The 17,878-nt window shown below is 46.0% G+C and overlaps 1 protein-coding gene across 1 annotated transcript; it reads left to right on the forward strand.

Annotated features, from left to right (window-relative positions):
* Positions 1–635: 635 nt before the first annotated feature.
* Positions 636–15,288, forward strand: LOC311350628 (NLR family CARD domain-containing protein 3-like; the record flags this gene model as incomplete). Its single annotated transcript, XM_084470693.1, has 9 exons — positions 636–723; positions 1,973–3,773; positions 4,112–4,285; positions 5,459–5,632; positions 5,925–6,098; positions 7,283–7,456; positions 7,822–7,995; positions 8,842–8,888; positions 14,682–15,288. 9 exons carry the CDS (start codon positions 636–638, stop codon positions 15,233–15,235), a joined length of 3,360 nt encoding a protein of 1,119 aa, XP_084326819.1. The 3' UTR covers positions 15,236–15,288.
* Between the last annotated feature and the right edge of the window lie 2,590 nt (positions 15,289–17,878).

Consider the following 17,878-nt stretch of genomic DNA (forward strand, 5'->3'; position numbering starts at 1 on the left):
ACAGACGATGAAACAGACCACTTGATATCTGACCCATATCTGAGTTCATCAGAACTGTTTCTCCCCCGGCTTGTCATCAGAATATGTATCAGTTGTTCTTCAGCCTGAGCACTACTGGAGTTGACGTCTTTCAGCAAGAGGACCCTGCTCCTCGTACCTCCAGCTCACTCACTTTCCTCATTCTCATCCTCGTCGTCAATCCGCTTATCTGGGGTCGGGTCGCGGGGGCAGCAGCTCCAGCAGGGGGCCCTAGACTTCCCTTTCCCGGGGGCCACATTGACCAGTCCTGACGGGGGGATCCCGAGGCGTTCCCAGGCCAGTGTTGAGATATAATCCCTCCACCTAGTCCTGGGTCTTCCCCGAGGTCTCCTCCCCACTGGTGGTGCCTGGAACCCCTCCCTAGGGAGGCGTCCAGTGGGCATCCTTACCAGATGAACCCCCTCAACTGACTCCTTTCTAGGCAGAGGAGCAGCGGCTCTAATCCAAGTTCCCCACAGATAAAAGCCTAAATAAAGTACCGTACAGACCCGAGTATAAGACCGCCTTGATTACAAGACGACCCCCACTTTTTAAAGACTTATTTTTGGTCAAATCGTTTATTTATATAAAAAAAGAATCATTTGATTTGAAAAATCATGATAATTAAAACACAACCTTGTTCAGATCAGAACATCCAGGACGCTCTACTGTCCGTCCACTCCCAGAGAGGAGAGATGTGGAGGGGTGCGCCCAGACAGACACTGTGAGAAAAGAACCTCCACTAAGACCACCCAACCCAAGAGTTCACAGGACAGGAAGTAGGGCTGAACCATTTGGGGAAATCATCTAATTATGATTATTTTGACCAATATTGTGATTGCGATTTAATATGCGATTTATTGTGAACTATTGAATGGTAAAAGAAAAATAAATGTAAATCTGACTGATCTCCAGTCAGTAACGGTAAAAAATCACCCGACAAAAAAAAGTTTTGTGTTTTTTTTAATCACAGCCTTTGCGATTTGCATATCACGTTCTATTACATCGCCATTTCAATTTGAATTTGATTAATCGTTCAGCCTTAACAGGAAGTGTGTGGAACTTAAGCCATCTGCAGTGACGGCAGGAAGCCGTCTGAAATTAAATTCTATGTAAGAAAATAATAAAAGTTATTGATTGATACTATTTCATATATATAAATAAAGGAACAAGTTAGGAGAAATGTTTTTTAACAAATTATTTTAAGATAGCAACCAAGATAACTGTTATTTGTGTGTGTGTGTGTGTGTGTGTGTGTGTGTGTGTGTGTGTGTTTGTTCTCCACAGACACCAGAGGAGGTCAAAGGTTCCCAGTGGTCCGTCTGTACAGCAGCAGCACACAGAGTTGAAGGTGTGTAAATGTACAACACTGAGTTCAGTCATGAATGACATGTGAACAACATCTCTCCTGGAGCTAACAGACTGGAGCTAACAGTCTGGAGCTAACAGTCTGAAGCTAACAGTCCGGAGCTAACAGTCTGGAGCTAACGGTCTCCAGGCTTCCCTCTTCAGACCAGCAGGACGTGAATCCAGGACAGACGCTTCTGATGTCCTCAGTTAGTTCACAGTAAAGTTCTCATTGATGTTTGTTCTGTTCCAGCGGATCAAGGAGAACGCACACGCTTTTCTAGACAAGGAGGTGGAGAAGCTCTGGAGGGTTCTCTACCCAGATTACCCACAATGCTCAAAGAGCCAGAGGGAGGAGGAGGAGGAGGTGGATGGTGAGGAAGAGGAGCAGAGGAGGCGCGCCAGAGAGGGAGTGGAAGACATCACACTGCTCTGCATGAAGCAGTTGAAGCTGGAGGAGCTGGCCGACACACTGAAGAGCAGTAAGATACTCTTATTTTGAAAACAGGTTTAGATTTATGATCATTCTTTTTAAACAGGGCACTAGAAGTAAAAAACCAGCAGTAATAATTTGATAGATAAATTCTTATTTTGTTTTCTAATGTAGAAAGTGTTGCTGCAGAGTGCCAACGTAAAATCAAGTCTCATCTGAAAGAGAAGACCCAGTGTGTGTTTGAGGGAATCGCTAAAGCAGGAGAGTCAAGACATCTGAATGAGATCTACACAGAGCCTTACATCACAGAGAGAGGCAGTGGAGAGGTCAACAATGAACATGAGGTCAGACTGATTCAAACAGCTTCCAGGAAAACAGCCAAGGAGGAAACACCAATCAGATGTGAAGACATCTTTAAAACCTTACCTGGAAAAGATCAACCAATCAGGACAATAATGACAACTGGAGTGGCCGGTATTGGTAAAACCATCTTAACACACAAGTTCACTCTGGACTGGGCTGAAGACAAAACCAACCACGACATAGACTTCATATTTCCCTTCACTTTCAGAGAGCTGAATTTACTGAAAGATAAAAAGTTTAGCTTGGTGGAACTTCTTCAACATTTCTTTATTGAGACCAAAGAAGCAGGAATCTGCAGACACGACCGGTTCCAAGTTGTCTTCATCTTGGATGGTCTGGATGAGTGTCGACTTCCTCTGGACTTCCTGAACAACAAGACCTGTACTGATGTCACAGAGTCCAACTCTGTGGACGTGCTGCTGACAAACCTCATCAGGGGCAACCTGTTTCCCTCCGCTCACATCTGGATAACCACACGCCCTGCAGCAGCCAATCAGATCCCTGCTAAGTGTGTTGACATGGTGACAGAGGTGAGAGGGTTCACTAACCAACAGAAGGAGGAGTACTTCAGCAAGAGATTCAGAGAGGAGAAGCTGGCCAGCAGGATCATCTCCCACGTCAAGACATCACAAAGCCTCTACATCATGTGTCATATCCCAGTCTTCTGTTGGATCACTGCTACAGTTCTGGAGGACATCTTCAAAACATCCCAGGGTGAAGAAGAGATGCCAAAGACCATGACTCAGATGTACAGCCACTTCCTGAGGGTTCAGTCCATACAGGGGGACAGGAAGTATCATGGAAGAGCTGAAACTGCTCCACACTGGAGTTCAGAGAGCAGGGAGATCATTGTTTCTCTGGGAAAACTGGCTTTTAACCAGCTGGAGAAAGGCAACCTGATCTTCTACGAGGCAGACCTGGCAGAGTGTGGCATCGATATCAGAGAAGCCTCAGTGTACTCAGGAGTGTTCACCCAGATCTTTAAAGAGGAGTGTGGGCTGTACCAGGACAAGGTGTTCTGCTTTGTCCATCTGAGCATCCAGGAGTTTCTGGCTGCACTTTATGTCTTTAAGACCTTCATCGACACTGGTGTCAATCGGATCTCAGAAGAACAACCAACCTCCAGGTGTTCTTCTCTTATTATAAATAAATATGATCTCTTCTATGAGAAGACTGTGGACAAGGCCTTACAGAGTGAGAACGGACACCTGGACTTGTTCCTCCGCTTCCTCCTGGGCCTCTCTCTTGATACCAATCAGAATCTCCTACGAGGCCTGCTGGGACAGACAGGAAGTAGCTCACAGACCAATCCGAATACAGTGTCTTACATCAAGAAGAGGATAGGTGGAGATCTCTCTCCAGAGAGAAGCATCAATCTGTTCCACTGTCTGAATGAGCTGAACGACTGTTCTCTAGTGAAGGAGATCCAACGGTACCTGACATCAGGAAGTCTCTCCAGAGAGTCTCTCTTCCCTGCTCAGTGGTCAGCTCTGGTCTTCATCTTACTATCATCAGAAGAGGAGCTGGAGGTGTTTGACCTGAAGAAATACTCTGCTTCAGAGGAGGGTCTTCTGAGGCTGCTGCCAGTGGTCAAAGCCTCCAAAACATCCCTGTAAGTTCACTAATAAAAATGTAATAATAAAACATGAAAGTTATAATAATATACAAAACATCTCTGTATGTGCTCTAAGAACCTATATTACAATACATGCAATGCAATAATACTAGAATATAAACTAATAATAACATAAAATATATGTCTGTAGGTGCACACTTAACAAATAACAAATTAACAACTACTCACTTGAAACATAAGTATACAGTTATATGCTGCAAATATATATCTAAGACAATTATAACAGGTGAACTGACATCTTTCAACAAACTTCATGTAAAAAGTGACATTGGTTCTGAAGAGTAATATGTTACTGTCTGTTTAATTGTGTGAAGGCTGAATGGCTGTAATCTGTCAGAGAGCTGCTGTGAAGCTCTGGCCTCAGTTCTCAGCTCCAACTCCTTTAGTCTGAGAGAGCTGGATCTGAGTACCAATGATCTGCAGGATTCAGGATTGAAGCTGCTCTCTGCTGGACTGGGGAGTCCACACTGTACACTGGAAAATCTCAGGTCAGTTTACTTAATGTGCTTAATAAAGTGTTACAATCAGCAGACATTTAACTGATTCTTAAATAGTTGTCACAATCCTAGACGTAATCATTGTATCCATGCCACCTGATGTACTTGGAAATTCACTCGAGAAAATAATTTCTGTTTGTTTTTCTGAATTAACGACATAATTAACTCTGAATTCTGAGTTTTTATGGAATAATAATCCGCTCTTTTTTTCTGAATTACTGTGTTCATTATCTGAGAATTCTGAGATAAGATTTCATGGCAAAAATAAATGTGCTGTTTTTGTGATTTAACAAGTTTTAATATGTTTTATATAATCTTCAATATAGTAATCCATGCCATTGTATCACTGTTACTGAAATAAGTCCCCAATTCAGAGAGAAAAGGGGTAAAATCCTATGTTTTTGCCATTCTCCCCAAAACACGGTGTAAACGTTCCACTCTGCTGAACGCAGGTGGCGTTCTTTACGTGACGTCAGACCTTTACTGAGGAAGTCTGACGTCACGACCGAGGGGCACCCCCCTTCTCTGTGAAGCTCCGTCTGAGCAGCTGTTATGGGGAAGTAGAGCGAGTGGACCCAAATGCTCACACAGAGTGAGGCTGACAGACAGTAAATCAAAGGGTCTTTACTGAGGGACACAAATATGTAAAGGAGGGACTTGGGGCTTGAAGGCTGGAGGGTAGTCAGACAGGGGAGGGGTCGGTGACAGGAGGGTAGTCAGACAGAGGAGGGGTCGGTGACAGGAGCGTAGTCAGACAGGGGAGGGGTCGGTGACACTGTAGGGAGGGGATTGTTAGGGCGAGTGACGGAGCCCAAGGACTCAACAATGTAGACACTAGGAGGGACCAGGGACAAGGTACTGACTGTTAAGTGTGAAACAACGATCTAGCGATGACTGTATACATTTAAAATGTCTTAAATTACATATTCAACTAGGATTGGTTGTGTGAATATTTTTAATAGGCTGTAGTTTAACTGTCTGTTAAAATGTTCTGAAGAGTAACATGTTCCTGTCTGTTTGTGTGAGTGTAGAGCCCTAAAGTTGAATAACAGACTCTTCTTAAAAAGTTTCTTTGAAGACACGTTTTCCAGTTGTTTCATCATTTATAAGACATTATAGATGTATAATTTATGTATAATTAAAACAACTGCATATTGTTTAAAGGCTGACTGGCTGCCATCTGTCAGAGAGATGCTGTGAAGCTCTGGCCTCAGTTCTCAGCTCCAACTTCTCTAGTCTGAGAGAGCTGGACCTGAGTAACAATGATCTGCAGGATTCAGGAGTGGAGCTGCTCTCTGCTGGACTGGGGAGTCCACACTGTACACTGGAAACTCTCAGGTCAGTTTCACATAATGTGCAAACTGTAAATTACATATGCCATCTACTAATGACTGTAACAAGAAAGTGATAGTTTATAATTAGTAAAGTAGAATAACAGAATCTGCATAAAAGGGTTCTCTGAAGACACATTTTATGCAGAGATAACATTTATCAGACACATTTCAACTTTGGATTCACATTCCAAAAGTTTAAGCAAGTTAAACTTTTATTATTTAATAATTTCCTAAAAAACAATAAATTATGTTTGATTTAAATCTGTTACCTTTTTTTCACTTCATTTTGTGTGAAGGCTGAAAGGCTGTCATCTGTCAGAGAGATGCTGTGAAGCTCTAGCCTCAGTTCTCAGCTCCAACTCCTGTAGTCTGAGAGAGCTGGACCTGAGTACCAATGATCTGCAGGATTCAGGAGTGAAGCTGCTCTCTGCTGGACTGGGGAGTCCACACTGTACAATGGAAACTCTCAGGTCAGTTTACTTAATGTGCATTATAACATTTTACTATCAGCAGACATTCAGCTGATTCTTAAATAGTGTAGTAGTTGTCACAAGCCTAGATGTAATCATTGTATGCATGCCACCTAAAATACTTGGAAATGCACTTGAGAAAATGAATTCTGCTCTTGTTTTTCTGAATTAGTGACATAATTAACTCTGAATTCTGAGTTTTTATGGAATAATAATCCGCTCTTTTTTTCTGAATTACTGTGTTCATTATCTCAGAATTCAATTCTGAGATAAGATTTCATGGCAAAAATAAATGTGCTGTTTTTGTGATTTAACAAGTTTTAATGTTTCATATCATCTTATAGTAATCCATGCCATTTTATCACTGTTACTGAAATAAGTCCCCAATTTAGAGGGAAAAGCCGTAAAATCCGCCGTAAATTGCCATTCTCCTCAAAACACGGTGTGAACGTTCCACTCTGCTGAACGCAGGTGGCGTTCTTTACTTGACGTCAGACCTTTACCGAGGAAGTCTGACGTCACGACCGAGGGGCACCCCCTCCTCTATGAAGCTCCGTCTGAGCAGCTGTTAAGGGGAAGTAGAGCGAGTGGACCCAAATGCTCACACAGAGTGAGGCTGACAGACAGTAAATCAAAGGGTCTTTACTAAGGGACACAAATATGTGAAGGAGGGACTTGGGGCTTGAAGGCTGGTAGGTAGTCAGACAGGGGAGGGGTCGGTGACAGGAGGGTAGTCAGACAGGGGAGGGGTCGGTGACAGGAGGGTAGTCAGACAGGGGAGGGGTCGGTGACACTGTACAGGGAGGAGATTGTTAGGGCGAGCGACGGAGCCCAAGGACTCAACAATGTAGACACTAGGAGGGACCAGGGACGAGGTACTGACTGTCAAGTGTGAAACAACGATCTAGCGATGATTGTATGAATTAAAAATGTCTTAAATTACATATTCAACTAGGGTTAGTTGTGCGAATATTTTTAATAGACAGTAGTTTAACTGTCTGTTAAAAATGTTCTGAAGAACATGTTTACATGTTCCTGTCTGTTTGTGTGAGTGTAGAGCCCTAAAGTAGAATAACAGACTCTTCACTTTCTTTGAAGACAAGTTTTCCAGTTGTTTCATCATTTTTAAAACATTATAGATGTATAAGTTATGTATAATTAAAACAACTGCATATTGTTTAAAGGCTGACTGGCTGCCATCTGTCAGAGAGATGCTGTAAAGCTCTAGCCTCAGTTCTCAGCTCCAACTCCTCTAGTCTGAGAGAGCTGGACCTGAGTACCAATGATCTGCAGGATTCAGGAGTGAAGCTGCTCTCTGCTGGACTGGGGAATCCACACTGTACAATGGAAACTCTCAGGTCAGTTTTAGTCAATGTGCAAAAACAATTAAACTAATTGTTGTATGAAATTTATTAATAATTACAATGGCAGTTTTACATAATGTGCAAACAGTTACGCCACAATGTTCCATATCAGAAGACATTTGACCGATTTCAAGTTGCCATTTTTGTTGATATAATAAGATTTATGTTATATTATTCAGTTATTCAGTGTGTAAATGATTGTTGAAGTTTTTATTTCATTTCATTTACACTGGTCTGTTCCCTGTTATCAAGACATTTTTACACAATGGTTCAACGTGTGTGTGTGTGTGTGTGTGTGTGTGTGTGTGTGTGTGTGTGTGTGTGTGTGTGTGTGTGTGTGTGTGTGTGTGTGTGTGTAGGTTGTCTGGCTGCCTGGTCACACAGGAAGGCTGTGCTTCTCTGGCCTCAGCTCTGAGCTTCAACCCCTCCCATCTGAGAGAGCTGGACCTGAGCTACAATCACCCAGGAGACTCAGGAGCTGCGCTGCTCTCTGCTGGACTGGAGGATCCACACTGGAGACTGGACACTCTCAGGTATGGAGAGGACAGCTCACCACTCAGGGACAATGTCTCCTACAAGGATCAGTGGAACATGTTACCGTTCCACTGATCGATCTTTACTGTGGTATAATGAGAACACACAGCCTGTCGTGATCTATTGCTTTTATAAAATGGTTACGTAAGTATGGCGAAATTAAAGTCAAAGGCACCCTCAATTTTGAAAAAGTGAGAAAGTCGGAAAAGCATTTTTTTTAACGAATACAAAAAAGTAGTCCCTCCTGGCTGCCTGCAAAGTGCGCGGCGGTTGCTATATGCAACACACTGTAGCGTCCTTCAGAGAGAAGGCTAGAGACGGTAGCTTGGTTCGCCGGCAATTTAGCCTACTATCGAGTTCACTCACCGTGTGCCTATTGCTTTACAACATTTCCACCCTCTCCAGTAATCAACATATTTTTAGGCTTCAGTGAACTATGCTTTTGCTTTTATATATAAATAAACAACAGTTCAAGTTAGGCGCGGAGTGATACTGAACTCTGTAAACTGAACGGGCGTCATAGCTGTGTGTATACGCTCAATATACAACAGTTTGGAACCAATCAGATTGCTTGATTTAAGCCACCCATTTTATATTACTAGATAATGTGCTCTCAGTTATGTTAGTTATGTTAATGTTTCAGTTTTTGGAGACAAAATGCTGCTCTCTCTTTGTTAACATGTGAATAATGTTTCCCTGTCTAAAGACAACATGCTGCTCTCTCTTTGTTAACATGTGAATAATGTTTCCCTGTCTAAAGACAACATGCTGCTCTCTCTTTGTTAACATGTGAATAATGTTTCCCTGTCTAAAGACAACATGCTGCTCTCTCTTTGTCTCCCCAGTGTGGAGCACGGTGGAGAGCGGTGGATGAAACCAGCTCCACAGAGATGTAAGTGTCTGTTTAGTTTGATTCATCTCAACACACACTAACTATAGAGATGGAAAGTCCATCCACACAGCAGGAGGTGACTTTGGTTCAGTCAAATCATCCTGGAAATGAAGATAGATAGATAGATAAATACTTTATTTATCCCGAGGGAAATTCAGGTATCCAGTAGCAGCATAAAACATAAAACATACATTAGACTAAAATTAAAATATAAAATTAACAGTGGCTGCAATAAACTTTGACTTAAATTAAAATATAAAATAAAATTAACAGTTGCTACAATACAATAAAATAAAATAAACTAAACGGTGCAGGCAGTAAACAGTGCAAATGAAAGTAAAACAGTGCAGATGGAAGTAGGACAGTGCAAATGAAAGTAAACCAGTACAAATGAGAGTAAAAACAGTGCAGATGGATGTGCAAAATACAGATATAAATAAATTGTCCATTGTCTATTATCTATTGTTGTTGTCCTCCTCCCTGCCCTTACTGGGAGCTGTTGAACAGTCTGATGGCCAGGGGGACGAAAGCGTTCTTAAATCTATTAGTGGAGCTGGACTGGGACAGCAGTCTGCCACTGAACACACTCCTCTGCCTGGTGAAGATGTCGTGCAGAGGGTGGTGGGTGTTGTCCAGTATGGACAGCAGTTTGTCCAGGGTCCTTCTCTCCGCCACTGTCACCAGAGAGTCCAGCTCTGTGCCCACTACTGAGCCAGCTCTCCTCACCAGTCTGTCGACCAGCGTCTCTCTTCCTGCTGCTTCCTCCCCAGCAAACCACAGCATAGAAGAGCACGCTGGCCACCACAGACTGGTAAAACATCTGCAGTAGTTTTTGGCAGATGTTGAAGGACCCCAGCCCTCTCAGGAAATACTGACGGCGCTGCCCTTTCCTGTGAACAGCTTCCATATTTGCTGTCCAGTCCAGCTGCAGCCCCAGATATTTGTAATTCCTGACCACCTCCACATCGACCCCCTCGATGGACACGGGTTGGAGATGTGGTTTCTTCCTTCTGAAGTCCACCACCATCTCCTTGGCCTTGGAGGTGTTCAGCTGCAGATGGTTGGACCTGCACCACCCCACGAAGTCCTTGACCAGGCTCCTGTACTCCCCCTCCCTTCCATCCTTGATACAGCCAACTATCGCAGTGTCATCAGAGTATTTCTGCACGTGGCAGAGCCCAGAGTTATGCTGGAAGTCAGATGTGTACAAGGTGAAGAGGACTGGAGAGAGCACGGTCCCTTGTGGTGCTCCGGTGCCTCTGACCACAGTGTCTGACGTGCAGCCCTTCAGTCTGACGTACCGTGGTCTCTCCGTGAGGTAGTCCGTAATCCATGTAACCAGGGGTGGGTCCACCCTCATCTCTGTCAGCTTGTCTCTCAGCAGGAGCGGCTGGATGGTGTTGAAGGCGCTGGAGAAATCAAAAAACGCGATCCTCACAGCGCCGCTCTCCTTGTCCAGATGAGAGTGGGCCCTATGAAGCAGACAGAGGATGGCATCCTCCACGCCCACCTTCTCCTGGTATCCAAACTGCAGTGGATCTTGTGCGTGGTGGGCCTGGGGTCTGAGGACATGGAGCAACAGCCGTTCAAATGTCTTCATTATGTGTGATGTCAGTGCTACTGGTCTGAAGTCACCCGGCTCCCTGGGGTGTTTTTTCTTAGGAACCGGGATGAGACATGAAGTCTTCCAGAGCACTGGGACCCTCCCCAGCTGCAGGCTCAGGTTGAAGACATGCTGGAGTGGCTCTCCCAGTTCAGCAGAACAGGCTTTAAGCATCCTTGGACACACTCTGTCCGGGCCTGCTGCTTTCCTTGGACGAAGCCTCCTCAGCTCTTTGCTCACCTGATCCTTGGTGATAGTAGTGGGGAGGGCGATTGAACTGTCCATGGGTGTGGAGGGTGGGGGTGGGGGTGGTCTGCAGTCTGAGGTGGTGGAATTGGGGGAGGTGATGGACATGGTGGGGGTGTGGAGTGGGCCGTCGCTGGTTGTGGGAGCTGGAGTATCAAACCTGTTAAAAAACAGGTTTAGCTGGTTTGCTCTTCCAGCATCCCCCTCTCCTGTGATGCTGCCCTTCTTCTTGCAGCCTGTGATGGTTTTCATGCCATCCCAGACCTCCCTCAGGTTGTTTTGCTGCAGCTTCTGTTCTACCTTCCTTCTGTAGTCCTCCTTCGCCTCTCTCAGGTGGACCTTGAGTTCCCTCTGTACGCGCTTCAGCTCGTCTCTGCCACCGTCACCGCCTTGAATGCCCTCTTCTTCCTGTTCAGGATGTCCTTGACATTACTGGTGATCCAGGGCTTGTTGTTGGGGAAGCAGCGTACAGTTTTGATAGGGACCACAACGTCCATACAGAAGTTCAGTAGTGTAGTCAGTAGTGCAGTGTGTGACCCCCTCCATGTCCTCACCATGTGCTTCCTGCAAGACGCTCCAGTCAGTCCCTCAGAACCTCTGCTGCTTCAGGAGACCATTTCCTGATCCATCTCTTTCACCGTAACATGCCCCTGGTTGCACCATCTGTTGTTGATAAACAGCGCGAGTCCCCCTCCTTTGCTTTTGCCGCTGCGTCCACAGTCCCGGTCCGCTCTCACTGTAGTAAATCCAGGTAGACACATTAGCGTCCGGGGTGTTCTGGGTTAGCCAGGTTTCAGAGAGGCAAAGTAAGCTGCACTCCCTGAACGTCTTGTCCGTCCTCACAAGGGCAGCCAGCTCGTCCGTCTTGTTGGTCAAACAGTTCACATTCCCCATCACTATCGACGGAACCGAGGGCTTGTATTTCCACCGCTTAGCCGCTAGCCTAGCCTTCACCTTCGCTCCGGCTCTGCAGCCTCGGCGCCTCCTCTTCAGCTCCTCAGGTATGGGGTGGAAAATGCCGGCACGTCCCATTGTTTGGAGTGAAAGCAGCTTTTCCCTTGAATAAACAAGATGTCCATTGCTATGCTGTCCGTGTATCCAGTATATATAGCTCTACACAGCTAGTGTTATATAAAAGTTTACTAAAACACACTTAAGTTATTAAAAACAACACGACACGCACAGAGCTGCTGGATAAGCGTCCTGCTCGCGCCAGCGAGCAGGCGCAACAATGACATTAACCTTTTTAATTACATAATTAGATGAACAAATAATAAAGAATAGAGCAGTTGAGTATGGCGATGTGTGTCCACACACAACTAGTTTTGCTATGATTAATAAATGACATTCAATAATCAATTTGAGAGACATATTAGTTTGAGACTGTAGCAGAGACGATGCTACAGTCCAGCTAGGGGACTTCTAGTGGGCTCCTCTAGACAAGGACGCAGGGCGGTGGTGTTGAAGCCGGGTTAGAGTACGTTCTGTAGATAGTGATACCTGGCCTGGTGCTCCATGCTGCCATGCAGGAGACCTCTCCCTGAGTGTGTGTGTGTGACGGCTGCTTTAACCTGTGCACACTGATGACTCAATGTACAACAGGTGTGCAGCCTCACCAGCCCCAGAGTCCAGACTGACTGGTCCAGGTGAGGCTGCTTCAACAGCCCTCATCCACACACTCCACAGACACGTTTCATATATTAGGTGCCTCTTTAAAATACTGTTGGCTATATAGTGTAAACAGAACTGCTCTTTACACTTTACATTATTCTTCAGTGATTCATTGATTCATTTATATTTTATTCCCCTGTTACGGCCCCATCAAATGATCGAGACCAAATAACATGTAGGCTGTAGACAAAGGGTGCTGTTGAAGACAATGAATTTATTTAATCATTGCTTTTTTAAACATATGACGTGATGGCATTAAATCAACGAAAGGAAATAGAACAAAATAGAAAGAAAACCCGAACTAAACCGAACTCCGGGGGAACGACCAACTCTCTCACTCCCGACCAGAAATAAAAGGTTAGGTGAGTCTTCTGTCCTCTAACTACTGCTCTAACTAACCTTAACTAGATAACCTGTAAACCCATCACCAACCATCAACGCTACACAAGTGACAAGGGCTGGTTATGGTCCGACGTTCACGCAACGCAAGGGGGTGACGAACCCCTCACGTCCTTGCGGACCCTCCTTGCGTCCACCGCGAGGGCCTGACGTGCGCCTCCCAAAAATTGTAACCTTCCGTCGAGGCGACGCAGCCGCAAGGGCTGTGATTGGTCCGCTCACTAAAACCCGACGCAGGACCAGAAAGGTTCAGGACTGCGTGGAAGCGTCTGCGGGGTCGTTGCGTCGACGTGGAACCATAAAGAGCCCTTTAGTCTGCCCTATAATAACGGAACAGCCCCTCATAGTGTCGCAGTACGGTATACCGATACTGAAACCGTGTCACAATAGCCGCCATTTAAACGCTACCAGACCGCATGTTATTAGTAGTGCTACTCTAACAGTGAGTGTGTTAAAGGGGATATATTATGAAAACAGCACTTTTCCAGGGATTTGGGCTGTTGTTTTGGGTCTCTGGTGCTGCCACACGCATACAAACTTTGAAATAAGTTCGTACATGCTTTTTTGAGTGAGATATGCGTTTCTGAAAGTAGCCCGCCTACAGTTACCAAACGAGCGAGTCAGTTTTGGCGCCCCCTCCTACACAGGAGGGGGGGGGGGTACATTTGCATATTACCACCCACTTCCCCACCCCCCTCCAATCAGAGCATAGATACGATTTTGTGGACCTGGACCAGCGGACGAGCGCTGGGCGGAGATGTTCGCGCATTTCAGAAGCAGGGAGATTCCATACAGAAATAGATGTGACCGCCTGGCAGGGAGAAGCTCCCCCGCCGGAGCTCCCGGACTGCCGCCAGAACTCCGGCGGCAGTCCGGCAGCCCCGCTCCGGGAGTACGGCGGGGGAGCTTCGGCGGCAGTCCGGCAGCTCAGCTCCGGGAGCACAATCCCTTTCTCCTCCATGTCGCGGTTCAATCCGGACTTCAGAGAGTCAAAGCCAAAGTCCCTTTCCCCCAATTCTTCTGAACCATGGCCGAGATAACCCCCACTACGAGTCTTTACTTGTTGTGGAAGTACCAGAGACGTCAGACACAGTCTTTATGATTCATAATATCATCAGAGGCGCACATAGCTTTTGGCCCTGATATTAGATATATTATATAGATACCTATATATTATATAATGTATTATTATTATTATTATTATTATATAGATATAGAGCTCAGGGAGTCCGCAAACGGCAACAATCACTTCTCCTCCATGCTGTGGTTCACTCTGACAGCTGATTGGTCAATGGGCAGCAGCTCATTTGCATGAAGGCTACAGACACCAGAAACAGCACATTGTGAAGGGACTGAAACAGAGGGGAATAGCGCTAGGAGAGATTTTGTTTCCCAGAAGCTATTTCCAGCAAACAGCTTCAAAAACATGTTTTCCTGAACTCATATGCTATGTTTACTTGTTGAGAAAACACCATAATATGTCCTCTTTAAGACCTCGTTCCTATGAGTTGCTTGGATGTGCGACCGCGGGACTGTGTGTGTGTGTGTGTGTGTGTGTGTGTGTGTGTGTGTGTGTGTGTGTGTGTGTGTGTGTGTGTGTGTGTGTGTGTGTGTGTGTGTGTATGTGTGTGCAGTGCTTTGTGGTCATCAGTTATTATTTTCTCTCATATGGAGAGAAAATCAACAACCCTGATCGCCCCCCCCCCCCCCCCCGTCAACAATCCCAATCGCCCCCCCCCCGTCGTCAACAACCCTGTGACCACCCCCCCACCGTCCCCCCCCATCCCGATCGCGCGCGCGGGGGGCGGAGTCTCTCCTAGGGCACAATTCAGTGTAGAACCGGCCCTGGTAACGGTGTCTTGTTCTCCCCTCAGATGCCTGTGAACTCACACTGGACCCAAACACAGCCCACAGACGACTCTCTCTGTCTGAGGACAACAGAAAGGGGACGCGGGATAAAGAGCAGCAGCCGTATCCTGATCACCCAGAGAGGTTTGACCGCTGGCTCCAGGTGTTGGGAAGAGAGGTTCTGACTGGTCGCTGTTACTGGGAGGTAGAGAGGGAAGGAGGTGTTAAAGTAGGAGTGACATACAGAGGAATCACAAGGAGAGGAGATGGTGATGACAGCAAGATTGGAGGGAACAACAAGTCCTGGAGTCTTCTTTGTTATGATGACCGTTACTCTGCCAAGCACAACAATATAAGAACAGCCATCCGTCTCCGCCCCGCTGGCTCTAACAGAGTAGGAGTGTATCTGGACCGGCCTGCTGGCACTCTGTCCTTCTACAGAGTGTCCCCAGGTGGAGGAGGGTCCTCAGACACACTGACACACATCCACACCTTCAGGACCTCCTTCACCCAGGAGGACCTCCTCCCTGGGTTTGGTTTTTTTTATGGTATCTCATTCTCTCTGAGTCAGTTGTATTGAGACACACACACACACACACACACACACACACACACACACACACACACACACACACACACACACGTTCTGTTGTTTTTTTAACTCAAAAACTTTTTTTTGCTTCCTCTACAGTTATAAAAAATCTTATGCATTGAGCTTCCTCTACAGTTAGAAAGATTAATTGTTCAGATGAGGAGAGTTTGATGATGAAAGCTATTTTAAAAAGGTGTGTTTTCAGTGATGCTCAATAAATCCCTCAGTCATCAGTAATTATTACATTTCTATCTTTAGTGATCGCTCTATTGGTAAATTCTGTAGTATATTTGTATCAAACACTTTATTATTCTTGTACAAACACAGTCAAGTTGCTTTATATTATGTTGATGTTGATTTGATTCATGATGATGATTTAAACAGTCCTTAACTTGACTGAAACAAGCAGGGTCATGGATCTGGATAGATAGTGTATTAAATGTACTGGGGTTATGAATCGGGATAGATAGTGTATTAAATGTACTGAGGTTATGAATCTGGATAGATAGTGTATTAAATGTACTGGGGTTATGAATCTGGATAGATAGTGTATTAAATGTACTGAGGTTATGAATCTGGATAGATAGTGTATTAAATGTACTGGGGTTATGAATCTGGATAGATAGTGTATTAAATGTGTTTTTTTAAAGAGTAATTTATTCTTCAACCTACAAAAACAAATAATCATGTTTAAATGAATGACGTTAATATGTCGTTTTTTAAACAAATAAAATAAAGTTGGTGCTATAACCGAGTATGATGGTAGTGTTTCTAATTTATTCTAATTGTATGAATCGGAGCGGGGGGGCGGGGGCCGGGGGCGGGGCCCTTGACCCCCTCCTGCTAAACGTTTGGGCCTGATAACGTTAACCTGATAACGGCCACCATACGTTACTTGTCTGTCTGTCAACGTCCAGATGAGCTTGAGCCGGTCCACTGTGACCCGCTCTGGTTCACCCCCCAGGTCCACCACAAAGCTCTTAGCTCCGCCTCCAGGACGCGGGAGGGTCCACCGTATGGGGGCTGTGAGGGAGTCCCATGGCTGTGGCGGCGGATGAAGACGTGTCTGGCCCACAGCAGGTCCTTGGGCACGTAGGACCGGGGAGCGCAGTGGCGAGATGTCGGAATGGGGACCAAGGCCCCAGCGACGCCCCGGGACCCCGCCTGATGAGAGTCGGCCGACCAGGGGGACGCGGCCTCTGGGAGGAACTCCCCCGGAGCTGGCAGTGGCTGGCCCTACACCAGCTCGGCGGAGGAGGTCTGGAGGTCCTCCTTGGGAGCAGAGCGAAGACCAAGCGTGACCCACGGGAGGCGGTCGGCCCAGCTGCTGTCCGTAAGGCTGGCCCGCAGAGCGGCCTTCATGGAGCGGTGGAACCTCTCACAAAGGCCGTTGCCCTGCGGGTTGTACGCCGTGGTGCGGTGGAGCTTCACCCCCAGGCCCTCAGCCACCGCAGTCCAAAGCTCTGACGTGAACCGTGGGCCCCTGTCAGAGGTGAGGTCAGCCCGGGCCACCCAGCACGCGATGAACGCCCGGGCCACCTCTGCTGATGTGGTAGATGACAGGGGGGCGGCTTCCGGCCACCGGGTGGTTCTATCCACCATGGTGAGGAGGTGAGTGAACCCGAGGGAGGGGGGCAGGGGGCCCACCAGGTCCACGTCGACATGGTCGAAGCGCCTCTCCGGCACCACAAACGGTGCCAAAGGGGTCCTGATATGGATATGGATAACATTCATAACATTAGTGAATGCAGTAATAACCAGTATTATACACTATCAGCATGGGAAACCTAATACGGTTAACATGTGTATTTAGTTCACAGGGACACTATTAGTAAACATGAACACCATTATGAAATGATTACTATTCATTAACTGTTAGTGCTTATGACTGCATTAACTAATGTAAATTCATGGTTAATGTTTTATTATTAAGGTATTTAATGTATTAATGTACCTTATTGTAAAGTGTTCCCATGATTTCCATGAAGAGATAAATGTAGATAATGTAGAGAATAGAAACACGTGACCTAGAGAAGGCCTCTCCTGTGTTCCAGGTGATCAGTACAATCTCAGAAAGAAAGATCAAATCCTCACCACACGTCTTCTTCCTCATACCAAACCTGTGGCGGCCGCGCCTCCATTCATACCATCACTCTGTTGATCTCAAACACAGCGAGACGGTGGCTGACCTTCACTTTAATGGGTTTTCATTGGAAAAGCATTTTAAACACAGTGTCACGGTTCTGGGTTGGTGTCACATAATTCACTTCCTGTTCCTTGTCGTCCCTGGTTTGTCTTGTGATTATGTGTCTCCGCCCCTCACCTGTGTCTAGTTTGTGTTTTGTCCAATGTCCGCCTGCCTCTCGTTCGTACCTCGTTCCCTGCCCACCTGTGTCTTGTTTAGTCTTGTGTATTTAAGTCTCCTCCTTTGTTCCCTTCACTGCTCGGTCATTGTAAATACTGCCTACACTATTGCGGGTGTATTTGTCACGGTGCTTTCTTGCCTTGTCTGAGTAAGTAAAGCCTTTTTTTTTGTGAAACAACCTTGTCGTGTGTTTGGGTCCTACCAATCCCTGTAGCCAGTCGTGACACACAGAAGGTTAAAACAGTACAGGTTTATACAGGTTTAGA

Source organism: Micromesistius poutassou, assembly GCF_964030765.1.
Source record: "Micromesistius poutassou genome assembly, chromosome: 7".
Lineage (NCBI taxonomy): Eukaryota > Metazoa > Chordata > Actinopteri > Gadiformes > Gadidae > Micromesistius > Micromesistius poutassou.